Source organism: Ixodes scapularis, unplaced genomic scaffold (assembly GCF_016920785.2).
Source record: "Ixodes scapularis isolate PalLabHiFi unplaced genomic scaffold, ASM1692078v2 PGA_scaffold2__306_contigs__length_199485367, whole genome shotgun sequence".
In the NCBI taxonomy this organism is placed as follows: domain Eukaryota; kingdom Metazoa; phylum Arthropoda; class Arachnida; order Ixodida; family Ixodidae; genus Ixodes; species Ixodes scapularis.
The window spans coordinates 196,244,011-196,265,037 of record NW_024609857.1 but is presented as its reverse complement, the minus strand read 5'-3'; the positions used below and the strand labels follow the sequence as shown (position 1 = coordinate 196,265,037).

Below are 21,027 nucleotides of genomic sequence, written 5' to 3'. Positions count from 1 at the left end.
CGACGCGCTCTGTAACGTTTCATCGACGCAACGTTAACGCTAACGTAGGGGGTTTGCGTTTGCCCATATACGTATTACTAAAACTCTCTATTGAGGTCACCTCCCTCTGGCAATCTCACAGTGCATTGCAATAGGTGTGAGTGTTTACCCTATTTAGACAACACCGTCATCTTGGCACGAAACAAAAATGGAAAGACAAGGGCGATAACGGAAGCGTTTTTATTTTCCGAGTGTGACGTGGGTATGTGTGTAAGTGGCCCATCGATAACCCTGTTTGAATCAGAGTTATCGTTTTTACGATCATGCACGGTGTAAGAGTACGAAATGTGATAAGCGGCGGTTGGAACTGAATCGGTTGTGTGTCTTGTTGGTTTCGCGGTATGTGTTTTTTCCAATAATAAACCAGTTGCAAGTAGTGCTCTGTGGTGTGTGCCTCTCCTACTCATCCGTCGTTTTTAGCGCTTTTAAACCCTAAACATGTTCAACCAACTAGCCCAAATCCAAACCCTTCTGTTTATTGGATCTCTGCATAGTATAATTCAATCGAAAAGAGTCACAAACATAGCACATAATACAGCCATAGAACAAAGTTTGCACAGGTGCCGGTCAACTCACAAACATGAAACAGGGCCGACAACACTTTTTTTTTTTTTGAGTATTGGCGTGTCATGACAGAAATATTGTGGATGGCAGCTTTTAGGGCAAGTGTGAAATGCAATGATCAAACACACAGCTTAATGCAACACATTTTGACAGGTCACAAGGACATCAAGAGGCACGAAAAATAGAGCACATAAAATAATATATGTATTGTACAAGTAAACAATACAATAAAAACTCAAAACTGCACGCACAGAGCATTATCAACAGCAGTTAAGAAATTCTACAGAATTGAAAGTATCTGACTGTTCTCCGTGTCACAAGTTCTGTTGCTTAAATAAAGCACGGGCTTTTTTAGAGCGCTCGGAGCTCTTTTACTGATCAAGGGAATGGCGCATATGACGAGTCGTACAAGGTCTCTTAAATGATAAAATTCTCTCTTTTAGTTTTGTGTGGACTAATATCATGAACAGAACATGTGAGAGAGCTTGAGCAGCAACATCCCCACGTTTGTTTTTAGCAGATGTGAACACTTAATTTTTTTCGATCACCGATCGACAAGGAGACGTAGTGCCGTTTTCAACGCAGCAATTCACCGAGGAATTTTTTTTTTTTTTTCTAACACGATCTGAACTAGGGTTTGTACCTACCAGAAGGATCACATATGTTTGCACTAGTTGGGTGCCCTTATTTCAAGGGCACTACTTGAGAACACATTAAAATGAATGTGATCAGTAAATTCTAAATCGAAACTTGTGACACCGGAGTATGCTCAGTGATTTCTTCAGTTTTGTTTCGGCTGCATCAGTTTCGAGCCTCTCTCTACATGTGCAAAGCTGCAGTTATTTTGTTGTTCATGATTCCGAATAGAAAGACGATTCGGCACTAGCTTCACTGATGAAAGGAGGGAAATCAGCACCTCACAAAACTTAATATACACACGTTTATAATTCACCACTATATGAGTCTGTGTAACGACGAGTTCCTCCGCGATATTTGCCATGGAAACAACGACTTTCAGAGTAGCGAAGTATAGTATATAACACAATGCTATTTGCAATAACAAAACTTAGAATAGACGATTTACCAGCTTCTCAGCATGTGCTTTATTATGAGCTTCGAACGCTTCGAATTTAAACGCCAAAAACGAGAGTGTGCTCCGCAATCTCCACAGCCCGTCGCCCGGCGCCTCGGCTCCTCTCATTGGTCGTAGCCCTGGGTAACGGTTTTCGGTCAAGCATTCTTTTATTCCTTCCTGAAATGGGGTCTCTCCTATTTTTAAAAATTAGCATTACTGGTGTAATTCCTTTGTTTTATAACGATTACTTTTACACGGCATTCTGTGACAAGAAATCAGAAACATAAAAAGTGTTTGCGATATGTGGTGAGTGGCACTGCCCAACGCCCAATTACCGGAAGGGGCCTTGAGTGGGACCACTGTATGCTTATTCACTGTGGCTCCAACGAGGGGATCGTTTGTGGGTCTTCCCGAGACGGGAGATGCACGGAGAGGTGCGAGAGGCCAGCAAGGTGGCCAACTTTCCCCATCATGGTACGAAACACGGAGGATAGGTGCCGGACCACTCCGGCCTCTCATCTGCGGCTTAGTCCTGCCCCGGGAGGGGGAATTAAGCCAGCTGTTTCTCTGGGCTTTCATACTTCATTGTATCCCCCCTTTCATCTGGCTATGAATCCTTTACTATATACTAAAACGGTTTACCATTTTAAAATTTCTGGGACGGTTAAAAGTTTGACGGCAGAGGCTGCAATGACTCCATGTGCCGTCCTTCGCAGTGCACCGTATCTAAGTGCAGAGAAGTGCTACACACACAGAGTGAGTTAGAGTCTAAAAATGACCGCATCTCCACATGGTGAATGATGTTGATTGGGGCGCAGCTCTGGTGGTGCTGGTCTGCGTAGACGCTGAGCCGCACCATGCCGAGCCTTTATTTCGTTTTCATCCACGTCAGAAAGAGAATGTGGGGTATGGAACGTGATTATATACGCAGTTGACCGCAGCGCCCTCTCGTCTATAAACGTTGAGCCAATGCATGCAAAGTTTAACGTGATTATATACGCATTTGACCGCAGCACCCTCTCCTGTATAGACGTTGAGCGGCTACATGCAACGTTTCATCCATGACATCCCCAGCTCTTGGGTTACTACCACATCTCAGAGCCCCCTACTCGTCCCGCAGTCGTGGCCGAGTGGTTAAGGCGATGGAATAAAAATCCATTGGAGTCTCCCCACACACGTTCAAATCCCGTCGACTGCGCAAACATTTTAGAGCGCAGCTCTTAGGGGCCCGTTTCTGGCTTGAGCGGCGTCGGCGTCGCCGTCGCCGTCGTTGTTGCCGTCGCCGTCGGCGTCGGCGTAACCGCGCGGTGCATCATGGGAAATATCCCATAATGCACCGCGCGAGCCCCCACCGGGGTCACGTGACTTCGTGGGGAGGCACGTGACCCCCCCGAGGTCACGTGACCCCCCGAAGTCACGTGACTCCCCTGAGGTCACGTGACCCCCTCCTCGAGGTCACTTGACTCCCCTGAGGTCACGTGACCCCCTCCTCGAGGTCACGTGACCCCCCGAGGTCACGTGACCCCCGCCGATGTCGCGTGAGCCCCCGATGACGTCATCAGTGATGATGACATCAATGATGGTGACGTCATCAGTGACGATGACGATGTGGATGCCGGTGACGTCATCAGTGATGATGACGATGACGATGTGGATGCCGGTGACGTCATCAGTGATGATGACGATGACGATGCGGATGCCGGTGACGTCATCAGTGATGATGACGATGACGATGTGGATGCCGGTGACGTCATCAGTGATGATGACGATGACGATGTGGATGCCGGTGACGTCATCAGTGATGATGACGATGACGATGTGGATGCCGGTGACGTTACCGACATCCGCATCGTCATCGTCATCATCACTGATGACGTCGTCAGCGACGTCACTGATGACGTCACCGACATTCGCATCGTCATCGTCATCATCACTGGTGAAGTCATCAGTGACGTCACTAATGACGTCATCAGTGACGTCAGTGATGACATCATCGGCATTGGGGGTCACGTGACCCCCCAAGGTCACGTGACCCCCCCTGGTTAGTCTAACCCCCCCCCCCCCAGCGCCCTTCCCTCCTCCTCAAGAGCTGCGCTCCAATTCGGCGTTACAGGGAGTTGTAAGCGGCTTTCACTTTTTTTTTTCTCATAATTTTTTTTTTTCCCCTACACGAGCACGTGAGCTCACGAGCACAAGCAAGATCGATGTGAGCATGGATGCCGGATGGACAAGGCTAGACCCTAAGCAGCTTCGCCCCTAAAAAATGCGGTAATTGATCTTTTGAAACGGGTGGGTTCCATTGTGCACGGTGGTTAGATGCGCACCTCCGCCATAACTGCTAATTCGGCATACCCGCACGTGACACTACCTCTGTGTACAGTTCTTTCATAGCCAAAACCTTTCGTGATTGGAGCTACTTTCTCTCTTCGATAACAACAATCTGAAATTTTTAATAGGTTTAAGGCTGCACTAGCTAATTACTATTATTTGTTTGAGCTCATAGAACAGCCTTTAATGATATTTGTATTCCCAAACCCCCCTTTTTAACGCGTCTCATTTTGCTCCGATTTTGAGGTTTGTGTGCTGCCCAGGATGGTTAGCTCGGAGCAGCCTTCTCCCGCTTAAGCGAGACGGTGCAACCGCCGTGTCCCCAAAGTAAAGCCTCGAGAGTCCCTGACCGACCGGTGGGCCCCCGTCCCAGGTGTCGCTGGTGCACAGCCTGAGCGGCATGTACGAGCAGCTGGTGCAGGTGCTGCCCCTGCAGGGGGTGGCTCGCCTGGTGCGCCTCAGCCTGTCCTGGCTGGCCCCCCGGCCGCACCTGGACCTGGCGCAGGCCCGGCTGCGCTGCATCCAGCGCACCGCCAAGGGCCCCGTCTTCGCTGGTGCCGGTCAGTACACCCGGATGGCAACCATTCGAGCAGGGTTGTGCAGTTTGCGGGCCGCGCTTGCAGTACGAGCTGCACGGAGAAGAGTCTCTTCACCCGTTTTGCTTTCGATGGGCCGTCTGAACAAAGATTACACCCAAAAAACACCATTGACACTGCTCAACAAAGATTACACCCAAAACACACCATTCACACCAGCAGCGTGATGGATATTTCTTGGGTGTAATCTTTGTTCAGCTGGCTCATTGAAAGCAATGAACCAGCTGGCTCATCTTAAACCATGACCCATTTTCCTCTTTGCCTCGCGACCATTTTGCGGGGGAGCAGTCCGCCAATAAATTGCAAATGCTTTCCTTGGTTTGGGTTGCGCCCTCTTGTGAATGTAGGCTTTCTAGCCACGATGCTCGCTCACTTTCTATGGCGTTGCCCGGGGAGAGGGGAAGAGTCGCGAAGGAAGAGTTACTCTCTCACGCTTCGTTGCCGCCTTGTGCTTAACTCCTCGATGCCCATCTACAGAATCGTCTTCTGCCTGAAAGAAAACCAGTTCCCAGTTTCCTTTTTTACCCACAGGTCCCTGCAGGAAGGAGGGTCTTTCTCAAATGGAAAGCAGGAATGAAGGAAGAGTTTCTTCCTGTCTGACTGCTTGTCGGCTTTTAAGGCTGGTTCACACATTTTTGTTTGAGTTCGATCGAGCGTGTTGTGCTCGCTCACGACGGCTTACGACAGTCGGTAGTAGTAGAATATGTTTATAGAGAGGAAAGGTAAACTAAGAGAGCTTGACCAGACTGATCTTATCTGGGCTTACCGCAAGAAAAGACGCTGGCACGTTGATGCCATTTATTGGGCAGCCCTGGAACACTTCTGTTCTACCTATAACTACACCAAAGGTTTTAGGGGCGAAGCTCCTTAGGGTCTAGCCTTGTCCGTCCAGCATCCATACTCACATCGATCTTACCCGTGCTCGTGCTCGTGATCATGATCGTGATCGTACTCGTGAGCTCACGTGCTCACGTGCTCGTGTAAAGAAAAAAAAAAAAATGATAAAAAAAAAAAAAAAATGTTTGCGCAGTTGACAGGATTTGAACCTGTGTGGGGAGACCCCAATATATTTCTAGTCCATCGCCTTAACCACTCGGCCACGACTGCGGGACGAGTGGTGGTAACTCGAGAGCTGGGGTTTCTGTCATGGATGAAACGTTGCATGTAGCCGCTCAACGTCTATACAGGAGAGGGCGCTGCGGTCAAATGCGTATATAATTGCGTTAAAGCTTTGCATGCATTGGCTCAATCTTTATAGACGAGAGGGTGCTGCGGTCAAATGCTCAAATGCGTATATAACCACGTTCCATACCACCCATTCTCTTTCTGACATGGATGAAAACGAACGAAAGGCTCGGCATGCTGCGGCTCACCGTCTACGCAGACAAGCGCCACCAGAGCTTCGCCCCAATCAACATCATTCACCACGTGGAGGTGCGGTCATTTTTTAGTTTACGATATTTGCAAATTTGCAAGATCAAATCTACGCACGCTCTGTGAGAAACGGTCATTCGTAGCATTGCCCGAATAATTTCGAGCATGGGGAAAGATAGACACGTAAAAAGTTATGAGCATCGAAAGTGTTCCAGGGTTGCCTGACGGACTTTGTTCTCTCGTCGCAAGCACTTGCAAGCTGCCGCAATGTGCTCGGTCACTGTCAAACTCGCGTGTCAACCAGCCTTTATGCTTCCACCGTTTCCCGCTCGCCCGGGATTTCTACTCGATCAGCACCGTTGTCGGTCATGCGCTTGCTGCTGCGTGCTTGGCGCACGACAAAAATAAAATTTCAGATAACTATATTGCTGGAGCCCATTAAATGTTACTACATTTTTGGTAAATTTGTTCTGTAAAAAACGTGCTCATTTTGTGGATATATTTTATTTTTTCGCTCAACCCTCGGGTCTGCCCATTCAGGAAGGCTGCCGTGTTTGAAAGGTAGTGACTTAGTCTGCCTCGTCTTTCTATATAACATGCATATATTTCCCAGTGTTCCTACCAGCGCAGCACTCTTCGAACGCGTTCAAACGCGAGGGTCGAAGTCAGGACGGCTGTGTTCACACGTGCTCAAGAAGTGAGACAAAGGCACTTTGTATCTACACACTGAGCATTCCAACCAGAGCTCGGGGTTCCGACATGCCCCTCTGTCTCCCCCGGCCTCTTCCTCAGTTTCCCACCGTATTGCACTAATTGAGCACCAAAATGGCGGCACCCTGAACAAGATGGGGGCGTGGAGTACTTCTAGCGTAACTTGTCTGGCGGCGGTGGGATCCGAGAGAGAGAGAGCCTTGACGGGGCGCGCAGTGGGGGAGACCCGCCGGGAGCTGCTGGAGGCCTTTGTGGGGCCCCTGCGGGAGCAGCTGTGCCTGGGGCTGGAGCTGCGGCTGTGCACCGAGGTGCTGGGGGACCTGCTGTCGGCCCTGCACAGGGGCGGCCCTGGTCAGGACCTGCCCGTGCTGGCCCTGCTCGAGCCCCTGGTCAACACCCTCTGCGAGCTGGACGCCGACTCCCCGGTCATGGTCAGTCCCCCAAAGGGATCTTCTGCGTCTGCCCTTTCTCTGCACATTTTGTACTCCCCGGTTTTCATCGGCACGATCAAGCTTATGTTGGATTCGGACGTTTCTTAGGTTAGGCTACAAACACTGTGCTGACATGTCAGATGGGGACATAACGCCATGTTTCTTTTGAGTAAAGTCTCTTTGGTCAGATGAAGTATGGTAAGGGTGCAGATGAGCTGGTGGATATTGACCATGGTGAATTAACCTGAGACTGGGGCAGAGAAGAAACATCAAAACGTAGAAGAGACAGAAAATAGACGACGTCTCAAACTCAGCAAATTCGTTTATTTAGTCTACTTCTTTGGTCTTCCGCGCTCAACGAGCTGACATGTCTCTTTTCTGCCCGCGTGGCCCGAGAAGTATGGCATGGCTCGGCACCATGTGCTCAACATGATGTCAGAAGTGCTAAACAGCACTTCTGACATCCCTGCTGTCCCTGCTGTCAAGTCCCTGCTGTCAAGAATGACTAAAAAACGTTCAGCCTTTCCACTCTCGTGAAGACGCAAGTCCAGCAAAGCTGTACTCGAGACACTGCCGCAACGCGCATGCGCCTGTTTCCTGCTTCTCGTCCGACGCGCCGCCAATCGTGGATACGTCTCCGGCGAACCAGAGTCGGTCGCACACGGCGCATATGACGACAAACGTGTTCTCCACGAACTCCCTCCAGAACCTCTCCGTCGCACCCGGGAACTGTTCAGCCGGCGGGAAGTGCTGTCGTCGCCGGGCCTCGCGCTTGCGTTTTGCCTCCGTGGCACGATCGTCATCTGTGGCGTTGGTCCGCCGGCGCCTTTTACATCGCTGGGACTGTTCTTGGTGGCGGCTTTCCAGGCGAGCTATGTGCTCTTCTTTGGCAAGGGAATCTGAAGCGCTGGACGCAGGGGAAGTCGAGGCGACAGCGGCTTTGCGGCGGTTGCGGACCCATTCGCGCTGCTGTGTACGTCTCCGCTCCTTCCGCAGATTGTCTCCTTTCCCCGAAAGGGCGCGAGGCCGACCGATCCTCCCAGGCGAAAATTTTCAGCTGGGACCAATCGATCCCAGTTGCAATTGGTTTATGGAACAATTCCCAGTCGCAACTGGTCCCAGTTGGAGTTGTCCAACTGGGACCAGTTTGAGTTGGTCCCAGCTGGAATTGGTCCCAGCTACAACTGGTCCCAGTTAAACTTGGTCCCAGTTACCGCTGGTACCAACTCCAGCAACAATGAGACACGGCACAAAATGGAAGGTTGACAAGACTTTATTGTCAAAAACTTGGAGAAGGAAACTAAATAATAGGTTCGGTGACGTACACGCTCCGGGTTTAGCCACTTCCTTGCGACGGTTGAATCACTTTTTCAGAGGTAGTATTCGTCAGATGAAGGAAGATCGGCCGCTGGCGTCTGTTAGTGAAGACGTCCTCAGCTTCTCTCCCCATCGCATGAAGAAAGGTGCTCACCTGTGATCCCGCGTTGCGCAGGTGAAGTCCTGATAGGATGCGGTAGCGCTCCCACCTTGCAATCTGTCACAACAGTCGAACATTTTGGAGGTAGATCTCCCGCCATTTTCGCCATTGTGCTCTCCGCGGCGTTTTCTTCCGTCCACTCTCTCCTGGGTGCCCTCCGATCGCTGAACTGTACCTTTCCATCCTCGAAGTTCACCGCCGCCACCATGGTGTGTGTACAGTTAGGTCCAAAGAAGCACAGCTGTAGTTTTGACATTTTCATAACGACGCCAACTTGGGCGATGGCGACCCTTCCAACCCTTCTCTACTGCGTCCGTCCGACTCTGGCGTCGGCATAGGCAGCACCATCTGTCGACAGCGTGTACCACTAATCCGCACCCGCGTGCCACAGCGGCCGGCGAGCTCTGATTGGCCAAAAGATAAATTTATTTATTAAAAGAAAAAAGAATAAAAAAAATACTGTAGGTGTTTAAATAAATGTTTTAATATATTTAAATGATGCACTAAATGTTCATTTAGGTGAGCACATTTTGTCACTAATTATATCTTCCAATTAAAAAAATTATTTAGCTAATTAAAATTTTTATATTATTTTTATAAATATATAAATGTACCCAGTAATTAAAAATTTCTCTATTTGTATAAATCTAAAAATGCAAGTGTTCTTAGTTTTCTTTATTAGCAAAGGTCAATACACCACCAACTTGTGAAAATTGTAGCCCCGTGTGAACTGGGAACGGGAAAGGCATTTGAAGTTCGACTGGGAATCGCTCCAACCAGTTACTTTCCTAACTGGTTACAGTGCACTCCATTCCCAACTGGGAGTCAAACCAGTTGACTCCCAACTGGGAATGGTTCAAACCAGTTGACTCCCAACTGGGAATGGTTCAAACCAGTTGACCCCTCAGCTGGTCCCAGTTGGACTCCTATTGGTCCCAATTCATTCCCAGTTGGTACCAGTTAGTCCCAGTTGAAACCAGTTGAGGTGCCAACTGGTCCCAGTTAGAAATTTTCGCTTGGGCTGAGTTCAAACCGAAACTGATGAGAGCGTAGGAAACAGCGCGCAAAACAGACGAAGACGAAGAAACACACATGACGAGCGCTGCGCTCGTTACGTGTGCTTCTTCTTCGTCGTCGTCTGTTTTTCGTGCTGTTTCCTACGATGAATTTTCACCAACGGTGTCCAACTATACATTCTTCCATGATAGCTGGTAAGGTTGCCGCCATCTGTGAGTGACGGCGGTAACCAGACTGGTTGTGTGCTTGCAGCCGTCGCTTATAGATGGCGGTAGCTGTCCAGGCAGGTTTGTGTCGAAATACACGGACACGATCCTGGGGAACCTAGCCCTTAACAGCTCCGCTGTAAAAAGCCAAGTCGCCGTTGCCGTGGGTCGGCATCAGTCTGCCAGTTGGACCCATTTGATTTTTGAACGCTGGAAGTTGGCCCATCATGAAACGGAAACAGTGCCACATCGCAAAGCCGCTATGACGACTACGCCGTCATGTCCGGACTTTTGCAAGCTTCGCCAGAAGTTCAAGTATGCTCTCTGCTCTACCGCTTGGAACCCGAAGCTTGACGGTTCCTTGACATGTTCTCGCTCAACTTGGCGTCCCTCGCATCGTATGATGCAGTTGTCGCTTGCTTCACGGTGCGCTTTGTGCACCCAGCCAACGAGCTGTACGAGTCGTTGCATTTTCACAGGCATGTCCAGCAGTCCAACGAGAGCGTGGACGCCTACTCTTCAGAGTGCTGTAATCTGGTGAAGCACTACAGCTACCCCTTGTCTGCAGCAGAGGAATGCTTTGTCCATGATATAGATTCGTAATTGGTCTTTGCGATGCACGCCTGTTCAACCAGCTTTGCTGCAATGCGAAGCCCTAATTAAGCATGGACGCAGGCCAGGCAAGCCGAAGACGCGGAAAAAGAGAGGAACAGGCTTCGGATGTCGTTAGCATTGACACAGCAAAGTCTCGCTGGTCCGCACCTCGCCAGCACAAGGCATCACAACGGACAATGCGTTAGCCAGTTCCTCTCGGTACGGCAGCGACACCGATTGTTGCCACTGCTGCGGCTGAGCCGGTCATGCACGTTTGGATTGCCCGGCAAGGCAGTCGCTGTGCAACTTCTGCAAGAAGAAAGGCCACTTTGTGGATGTCTCACGCTCGCAGGCGGTAGCAGAGCAAGTTGATGACCCTACAGCTTCATACAATTCTCGACCCCGGGAAGGGCAAGTGCTTTGAGAGTACGGTCGACAACTATATAGCGATATTCAAGGTAGACTCTGGCGCCAAAGTTTCCGCAGTCTCAGGAGCATTTCCAAACTTGCCCTTTTGCTTGGACACAGTTGACAACCTGCTGACCGTACCAGAAGACCAGGCACTACAATTCTTGGGTTCATTCATGGCTACCCTTCTTTGGCGATGCAGGACTTGTTGCCAGCATGTGTACGTCGTCAAGTTCCTCCCAGTGCCATTGCGGGGATTCCTAGCCATCCAAGCATTGGGTGTCAAGTTCTTGGAGTACTGGCACCACAAGGGCTCTTCCAAGCTCTCAGCACGCTTGAGGAGCAGTACAAGATTCGACTGCATTCCACACCAAATACCTATCCCTCTGCGAGAGGCAGTACGAATGGAGCTCAGCGAGATGGCGGATCATTGCCTGGTGTGCTGGACTGGTTGTTATTCTGAAGTCGTCAGGGGGCTATCAGCTTTGCGTCGACCTCACCAAGCTGAATCGGGTCATCCTGAGAGAGCTGCACATACTTCCCACTATTGATTAGGTCTCGCACCTCCTGGGCAATGTGACAGCCTTTCCCGAGCTGGATACTACACGCAGCTTTCACCAGGTCAAGCTGTCAGAAGGCTTGCGGGAGCTTACAACATTTATAACGCCATTTGGGCGTTATTGCGTCTGCTGCGTCTTGTTTGGCATCACGTCTGCTCCCAAATTCTTCAGCGACAGATGGCTTGGATCTTGGAAGGCCTCGAGGTCACGGTCAACATGATCGATGACATCCTCGTGTTTGGCAAAACGAAGAGCAAGCACGACCAACATCTGCAGTTGGTACTAACGCGGCTGTCCAAGGCAGGCGTTACCCTTGACAAATGCTGTTTCGTCCTTTCACTGATGTCCTGCCTAGACATTTCAGCAGACAAAATACGGCTTGATTCGGGCAAGCTGTCAGCAGTGAAGAGCATGGACCCATTGATGGACGTCGTGGGGTGCTTCTGGGCGTGGTAAACCGCCTGGCCCACTTTATTCCACACGTGGCCCAACTGACAGCACCAATTGGGGCACTTATCAGCAAGAACGTGGAGTGGACCTGGACGCACAAATTAGATACCACCTTCGACGCACTCAAAAAGATGCTCACATTAAACCGCTGCATGGCAAAGTACCACCCATCTTTCCCGACCGTGGTCTCAGCCAATGCAAGTTCCTTCAAACTGGGCGCAATGCTGCTCCAAGATCAGCCTACAGGGGATCGATGACCTGTTGCCTTTGCTTCTAGATAGCTGACGGCAACAGAGCAGCATTACAGCCAAACAGTCAAGGAGGCTCCGGCATTCACATGGGTGGTACAGAGGTTTGACAAGTAGGTGCATAAGATGTTGTTCGAGGTCGAGACGGACCACGTGCCCTTGGTCTCCCTTTTTGGCAAGGTGGACCTTGATGTCTTGCTGTCGCGAATTCAACATTACGTTTGAAGCTGGCTACGGCTGAAGAAGATGCAGCATGTCCTGGCTACGGCTGATACTCTGTTTTGAATCCCATTTAAGGCCTTGGTTACGCCGGCAGCACTAGACTCCCTCAGTCCCCTTGCGACCGAAGTCATGTAGGGTGTCTCCGAGGTGATGCCGGTTCTTCTGCAAGACATCAAGACGGCTCAAGTGTCAGACGGCAAGTGTAGTATGCTCATTTCCTTTTTCCAATGTGGTTGGCCCTCCAAGGCCAAGCTACCTTTGCACATGGCACAGTATGCATCTGTGTTAACAGAACTTTAGTCTGCGATGGCCTTCTCTTAGAGGGAACTTGCATCGTGATCCTGGCTGCACTTAGTCCTGCGATACTGGCTCTGGTTCACGAGGTTATCAAGGGGTCAACCGCTGCAAGTCTTGAGCCTCTGAGTCGATCTGGTTGCCCCAGATCAATTCCAACAACACTTCCCTCGTTGCAAGTTCTAAGCAGTGTGCATCATGCCCGAGTCAACCCAGGTGAACCTCTTCTGGGCTCAAGTTTCCCAAGTCGTCCATGGGAAGCCGTTGGGGTCGAGCTCTTCTGATGGTCAGACATTTGTTCTTCTCAACGACTACTACTCCCGCTACCCGGAAGCTGTGACGGTGAGAAGCACCACTGCAGGGAATGTCATTGTCGTTCTGAAGAGCATGCTTGCTCGTCGCGGCATCCTCGAAACAGTTTGGTCTGATAACGGTTCTCCCTTTTCGTCGAGGGTGTTCTCTGCATTTCCGAAGTCTTGCGGCTTCACGCACATCACCAGCAGTCCGAACTTTCTGCAATCAAGATGGGAAGTGGAACTAATGGTTTGCACCATCGAGAACTTCTTCCGCAAGGCCAAGGACACCTACTTGGCGCTTCTAAGCTACAGAGACACACCGAGCGTCGCAGGCTCCATCCCAGCGCAACTGCTGATGGGCACCAGCTCAGGACTCAGCTGCCGAAGAGGGACGAACAGCTGTAGCGTCTTGGTCCGACACAAGACCAAGTAGTCACCAGAGAAGCGGGCTACCGCAGGAAAGAGGCTGCAGATTTCTACGGCTCTCACCGAGTTTAAGCACTGCCCAGACTTTGAGTTGGCGCTTGTGTGTGGGTTCAGCCAGACAGGCTGCGACCTTATACCGAGTATTGCATTTTTCTTTTGAGTTTGGGTTTTTGGTTTCGATTGTAAAGCGCATTTAGTTTTGGGCACTGATTTGGGTGAAAAAAAGTATGCGTTAGAATCATGCAAACACGGTATGCTAGGCAGAGCCTGAGAACTTATGTTCATTAGTGATTCTTTTTTTTTTCTAATTCAAGATTGAAGAAAGAATTATATAGCAAGAAGATATATTAATCCCCTGAATTAGGTATAGCTGGAGATCACTATAGGCATAGCTTTATATCAAATGTGTCATTAAAATGACATGGCTTAGAAACAGACAAGGGGAAGCTTGGGAACAACCTTCATGAGTTTGGTGCATGTAGCAGAGTGCGTTGGATAGACTACAGTTCACACAGAAAGAATAAAAACACTAAAAATAGATGAGGGACAGACTCTCACAGCTCTTTCAACGAGCAACAACATTTATATGATGCCCATCACACTGCAAAGAACCACTTTGGTCACAGAGAAAATTAAGGGAAGACGAAAATACTAGAAAAAGATAAAAATAAGGATAACTGAATTTAACTTCTTGAAAAGGAAGATGAAGAAAGAAACGGAAGAAATTTAACTTCCTGAAAAGCTGAAAGAACTGTGAGTGTCTGTCCCTTGTCTATTTTCATTGTTTTTATTCTTTCTGTGTGAACTTCACAAGTTCGGCTGGCTTTTTGTTTTAACCCTTTGCGGTCAGATACTTTGACCAACTTAATGGTCATTCCGGTCAGGAACTATTTTGTATGCATGGGCCCCAGAAAAGGAAAATTATTTCGGCGTACAAAGGTAACGTCTCACACTGAATGTAAGGACAGGAAAGTCCGGGAGATTGTTTGTGTACAAACTCCGGAACGATGTTTGTGGCGGAGCGGCTCCACGGCCGCTGTCTTGCGCAGTCGTATCATATTCATCACTACTTTCACTCAAGTCACAGAGGTCGCCTCTCCATCATCTGATGGAGAGGCGACCTCTGTGACCATATCTCTCCATCATCTGATGGAGGGATATAGTCGTCCTTTTCACTGAAATCGTCGTCACTTTGAATTACATCACGCAGAGAGTTACATGAAACGAGCGTGGCTGGAACGTGGCTATGACCATCGTGCCAGCGAAGTTAAAATTTGCGTGCCCCTCCGTTGCGCAAAAACACCATACGACGTAGAACATGTCTTTTTTTTTCTTTATGACTATTCCTGCCCTCTACGAGAAGAAACTCATGAACCCTTTCAAGAGTGCTGTGATTGAAGTGTTTTCCAAGAGATGGCGCCACCAATCCAGCAAAAAGAGCAAAGGAGCATGTTTGACCCCTGAACCGTTTTTCATTTTTGGCAATTTTTAACCCTAAACTACTTCTTTTTTTTATCTTCTTATCTTATGATTTCAGTCAGGGCCGTAACCAGGGGGGGGGTTAGGGGGTTCTGACCCCCCCCGAAATTTTTTTCTGGGTACGGCCCTGGTCGGTGCTCTGGCAGCCAGCCGATTTTAATCTCCACCTCTGCGCACGTGCAGTGGCGCCGGTCGGCTACCGGGTACCAAACCGGGACCGGTTCTCCGGTTTGCTGTAACTCTCCATTATATGCCACCAATGCACATGATTCATAGGCGAAAATAAGACAATAGACACTTTCAAAATGGCCACCGTTGTCCCCTAAAACCCCCCCCCCCGAAATTTTTTTCTGGGTACGGCCCTGAATTCAGTTACTCCACGCATAAAGCCTTATTATGATTGAACGACAGAGCAAACAGAAACATTTTATTGTAATTGCTTTGTTTTTGGGACAAGTTCAACTAACTCGTACTAAAAAAAAAAAGAAAAGAGAAAACCCGGAATGGAAAGGAAGGTTGTCTGGGCCCCTAAGGCAACTTTGCGAGCATGTGATACAGCTCGAAACACGGAATTGCACATAGAGCCTTCTCGCACTTGCTGCACCCAAACCTTGTCTTCTTCCTCAGCTTCTTCTCAACACTCCAAAGTGTGCAGAAGCTTTTTCTTCGACCAGTACCACTCTTGCTCCGGTTTTTGCACAATCTCTTGCAACAGCAGGAGCAACAAGAGTATGCTCCATTGTTGTTGGTACCCATTTCTTGAGGCGACAGTGGTCGCTGAGTTGACTGGTGTGGAGTTTTTGCTCAGCGTATCGGTTGGTTTTCCCAACTATCAGCAAGACCAAGCCGTTGTTCAGAGAAGCTTCAAAGTACTCAGTGGTTGATTGGACCGAAAATGTCTTACCCGGGCTGCCGAGAAAAAAGAACCGAGGGGGTGCTGGTGGAACACTGTTCATGTCAATTTTCGACCACTACCGAGCATCGGCAATAGCGCGATCTAGATCGTTGTCGTCTTCTGCTTCGTCCGAGGAGCTGCTGAGTTCGACGTCGTAATCACTGTCTTCTTCACTTGAAGAACACAAGTAGACGTCAGTATCCATGTCGCTATCAAAGTCTTCCCCAAAAGAAGCATTTATTTTCCCTTTTGATGGGCCCGGGCCAAATGTGTCACCACCACCGAATGCCATTTTTCCATCTTGTCTTCGAAAGAAGAAAAAGACAAAACACAAACAAAACAGACGCAAAATTGCCGTTCCTGCGCTGCCCTGTCTGTCGGCAGCATCTCAAACTGGTTTATGAACGAGCCTGGGTTGTCTAAAACGGCAAAGGGACGAACGATGCAGAACAGACGAGCTGCACTTGTTCCAAACGGTTTGGGGACGGCTCGAGATGGACAAGCTAGGCTCGTCCAAAGTGTTTAGGGGTGAAAAGGATGCGGGAATGCGTGTCGGGCGACGCCCGACTCCTAACCGGAAGCGCGTTTCTCCGATGTCGGGCCTGGCTCGACACATGGCCGCAAAGGGTCAAGCATGGTGCAGCAGCGAAAGGCTGGAGAAACTATTTGACATTGGATTTGAAAATTTATGGCCAAAGCTACTATTCGAATCCAACTCAAAATTCAGTATTCGTGCATGCCTAATGTCTAGTCTGCTCCGCTGTTACTCTACGCATGCCGAGGAAAGTGCCCACTTCGAGAGCATTTGCAAATTGCACGAACATCATGCAAGCGGGCACAGCGCACTTTGCGCCGCACGCTCCACGAAAGTGACAAGAGCCGGCCCTAGTGGCCCCCGTAAATGCCACACCTTTAAAATGAGTCCTCTGGGACTCCTCCGTCCGACACGTCCATAGTTGACTTTGTGGGCCCCCCCCCAGGGTTGGCTGATGTCCTGCCTGCTGAGCCTGCTGCGGCTGATGGAGGAGAGCCACTACCTGGCCCTGTGGGACCGGCTGCGGCGGGAGGAGGGCTCCCTTCGGGGCTTCCTGGCGCACACCGTGGCCCTCTTGCACGGCGTGCTGCTGCAGGACATCTTCCCCCGGGACTGGATGGTCATGCGCACCGTGGCCAACCAGTGAGCATTGCACGCCACGCGTGGTTACGGTGCCCGGAGAGGGATCCGCGGCCGCTCCGTCTACCGCGTCCTCGTCCGCCGTCTTTCAGTGTCCGCCAGGCAACGTTGCAAAGGCGCTGTGCCGTCGCCTGCTGCAATCCTGGCATCGACGCGGAGGCGCGAGTGGCCGCGGCAGACGCTCGTTTCGCCGTGGGTCGCTCCCCGGCTCGACGATCCACGGAAACTTGGACAGCCAGGATTTGGGACGTGGTGAAGACGATGACGCTCGCGTTTGCTCGTTTATTTTGTTGGGGCTTCCACGACTGACTGCTGGGATTGTGGCAATTTGCGGCGCGGTACGCCGGCCCCCTCTTACCACTCGGGGACCACTTTAAATGCGCAAGGGGGACGCTAAATATGCCAGTCGAAGATGCGTTGCGGGCACCGGGGTGTGCTCGAAGCATTGAAAGGTCCCTTCTCTCGCCCAGAAAAACCCAGGAAAGTGAACGGGCTTTCCGAGACGGCTTCATGAACACGAGCGGATTTCTAAGAAAGCGAGAGAAAATCTGGCGCGTGGGTGGCCGTTGCTTTTTGTGGGCAAGGCCACGAGAGATTTAATGTTTCGATTTGCCACGGCTCAAGAGTTTCGTGTTTTCCGAGTTTTCCCTTCAGATTGGGTGTTCCCCAATGTTCAGAGTCGATGTCGGACAAAAAATTGTCGTTTATCGGGGCTTTTTTCCAAGAGAATAGGATGCAGACTTGGGATTCCCCAACATCGGGGGGAATAATGTCTGGGCAACCTTGGGACAGATTAGAGATGAAAACGGGATTCACTTCTCCGAAGGAAGAGGCACCCTGGCGGACAGGTTCTATTCCAGATCAACGCAAAATAAAACTGTAGATAAAGGTTTTCTCCTCCAAGATTTCTTTTATTGGAGCTCCACTTCGGGCTTTTTTTGCTTTACCCCAATTTTGACGAAAAGCTTGGAGGTTACTTTTCGGGGTTCGATGGCAAGTACCGGACACGTGGAACCCCACTTATAATTGGGGCTCCACTCCGTGTTTTCCGATGAATCCGAAAAACACCAGCTGGTAAAATTTTGGTCAATTCGAATTTAACCAGTAAACTCTGGATATTTATGTGTCAATGCCACCCCCCCCCACCCCCCAAAAAAAAGTAAAAATATATATATATTTTTTTTTACAGTTTGATTAGCACGGAGACAATTGTCCTGGGAAAATTCCACCATAACTATTTTTCAAATCTCAGACCGTTGTCAAAGGGGTCTTGCCGCTTGTCCCTTCAAGGTTGATTCAGGGCAACCGGTCGTTCGTTGCACATTTGGGTCGCGACAAAAGCCACCCTTTTGGTTTCCAGTTGGAGCCATGCGATTTGTGATTTAGAGGAAGGAAAGGGTATGTTTTAGTAACAGTGAAACCTATGGACCATAGGGATTGTATAAAATTGGGAAGAGGGGCAGTTCAAACTCTCGATTACCTCCTTAACCACTCCACCTCGCGCTGCCGGGGGCTAGATTCATGGATTCAGACTTGTACGTAGTTGAACTACTCTGCTCAAGTTACTGTAGTTTAACTACCTTTCTGAGTAGTTTAGCAACTTTCAATTACAATTTTATTTAGTTAATTAGTAGTTCACTCAAGTTACAAATTACTTTAGAATTTTAGTGGTTGTTTTGCTTCTCAACAAACATTCTTGCACAGAGGAGATAAGATGTTCAAAGATCGGCTGATATTTGCAAAGAGGAGGAAGCATGTGGCGTAGAAAAGGGGGGAGGAGAAAATTGTTTGTAGGGATCGAAACTCCCCCAAAATTTTCACAAGTCCCCTTCCCCACAGCAACAACACTGCTACGAGGCGCGGGGAGCGGACAGACATGACGCAAGAGAGGCCGAGTAACTGCGGGATTAGCGCCGAAGACTGGCATTTCTTTGTGTCCCGAAGCTCAAGGAGACGGGACCCATTTGAAGAAAGGGCTGCTCCCCGCTTCTCCCCAACGTAGGAACTCTCGCCCACTACAGGAGTTGCACACACTGCATCCTCACTCAAAGGAGGCAACAAAATGCAGCAGCTGCTCTGCAACTCATCTAGTGCTCCCTAGTTTGTGCTGTACTCGAAGAATCGCGTTCTAAAGGACAACGGAAAGATGACCTTTTTGCGTTGCCTTTCCTTCCAAACTCAGAATATGGAGATCTTCAAAGATTCATAGATCGTTCGAGAAACTTGTAGTAAATCCCCCACCGTTTTTATATAAAAAATAATAATCAAGCAGTGTTGGGAAGTACTTTATGTACATGCTACTGAAAGTACTAGTGTTTAGAAAAATTGCACTTTACTTGAAGTGAATTTTCTGAGAATGTACTTCTATTTTTCGAGGAAAGTAAAACTCCCAACTTCAATGTACATTCCTTGAATTTGAAAAGAAAAACAAATGGCGGTATCGTCGTGTGAAAACGCGCTCTTTCGAGACGTCATCTGTTCATTTCTTTGAGTGGAGTAATGGTGGCTGTAAGACCGATGGAAATAAGTGCCTTTAGGTTTATTGTGTCACATACCTCGTCAGCGAGAGTAAAACAACCACTCTGTGGCGAATTAACCTTATACAATATTTGCTGCCATTTCTGTAAAAAACTGATGCGCCTCCGATTACCCCGGGAGCAATGCATACCAGTTAAAAAAACACAGTATAGGGAATGAAAGAGAATCGTGAAAGATTGTGCTAAAAGTGCTTGTATTTTACCGTGAAATATATTGTGTTGATATACATTACTTCAGGTACATTGCACCTGGTGTTCTTAAAAGTTTACTTGAAGTACATAACCTCTCATTTACTTTGTACTTTAGTTAAGTCCTTTCCAGATGTACTTTATGCAACACTGTAAACAAGCAAACACTGTCTAAAGAATCAAGCTCAGACAGTGCTAAACCTCAAAGCACAAATGACACATTCGCAGTACATCATTGACGAAACAAACAAGAAAGTACAAAATAATTAGGCACGCAGAAGCAGAACCAGACATTAAAGCATTTCTGTGAAAAAAACAAACAAAAAAAACAAAGAAGCCAATTACTATTTGTCTAGCACAATTTCGCTGTCGGATCAAAACCTCCTGTAATTTCTTTTTACCATAAAAAACATATAAAAGTAACTTCAAAGTAACTTCAAAAGTAATTCACTACTTTTTTATGGTAATTAGTAATTTATTCAATTACTTTGTATTTGAGTAATTTCTACTCTACTCAAATTACTTTTGACGTCAATACTCGGTAAATCACTTTTTTTGAGTAACTTGTACATATCTGGATGGAATAGGATGGGACGACTACGAGCTTCCTAGCGACTGCCTCCGGGAGTTTATTGATTTTAAGGCATCGGCGTTTATTGAAGCGTTACTTGTGTGCGACTTTTGTCGTGGATAAATTAGTATTGCCAATGCAATGGCACTAACGCCAAATTCAACTGAAGATATTTCAATTGATACAAGCGAGTTTTATTTTAGAGCGCAGCTCTTAGGCGTCCGTTTCCGGCTTGAGCTCCGTCGGTGTCGCCGTCGGCATAACCGCGCAGTGCATTATGGGACGGGTGACGTCCCTGATGACGTCATCACTGATGACGGCATCCGCATCGTCATCGTCATTGTCACGTGACCCCTGTGAGGTCACGTGACGCCGGTGATGTCACATGACCCCCATGAGGTCACGTGACCCTCGTGAGGCGACGGCGACGCCGCTCGGAGGGAGGAGTAGCAGACAGGATGAGGAGGTGAGGAGGAGGGAGGAAGGATATACCTTCCCCCCAGTACCCTTCCCTCCTCCTCCTCAAGAGCTGCGCTCTAATTCGGCGTTACAGGGAGTTGTAAACGGCTTTCATTTTTTTATTTAGCATACGTTTACATTCGGTTATTATTTATTTATTTATTTTGAATAGGAAGCACAGCGAAATTAAACTCAGAATTTCGGAGAATTGGGAATAAAAAAAAATATGAACTCGATAAACTCCGAGTCTTCGGCAAAAAATAAACTCCGAAAAACACCCTCCGAATTTTACGAAAAATAAACTCCGAAAACACGGAGCCCTACTTATAATTGTGGCAAGTGCTTCGGCACAACGCAGTTTTTGGCTCATAACTTGCTTGACTGCAAGTTTTAAGGAATTAGAATTC

The 21,027-nt window shown here is 48.7% G+C and overlaps 1 protein-coding gene across 2 annotated transcripts in view; it reads left to right on the top strand.

Annotated features, from left to right (window-relative positions):
* Positions 1 to 21,027, top strand: part of LOC8037800 (dedicator of cytokinesis protein 3) — a 285,268-nt gene that overhangs the window by 102,823 nt on the left and 161,418 nt on the right. For both annotated transcript variants that reach the window (XM_040208926.2, XM_040208927.1), the window contains 3 exons: positions 4,380 to 4,566; positions 6,904 to 7,118; positions 16,671 to 16,867. In XM_040208926.2, the coding sequence (XP_040064860.1) occupies positions 4,380 to 4,566; positions 6,904 to 7,118; positions 16,671 to 16,867 (599 nt within the window). The remainder of the gene's footprint in view (positions 1 to 4,379; positions 4,567 to 6,903; positions 7,119 to 16,670; positions 16,868 to 21,027) is intronic.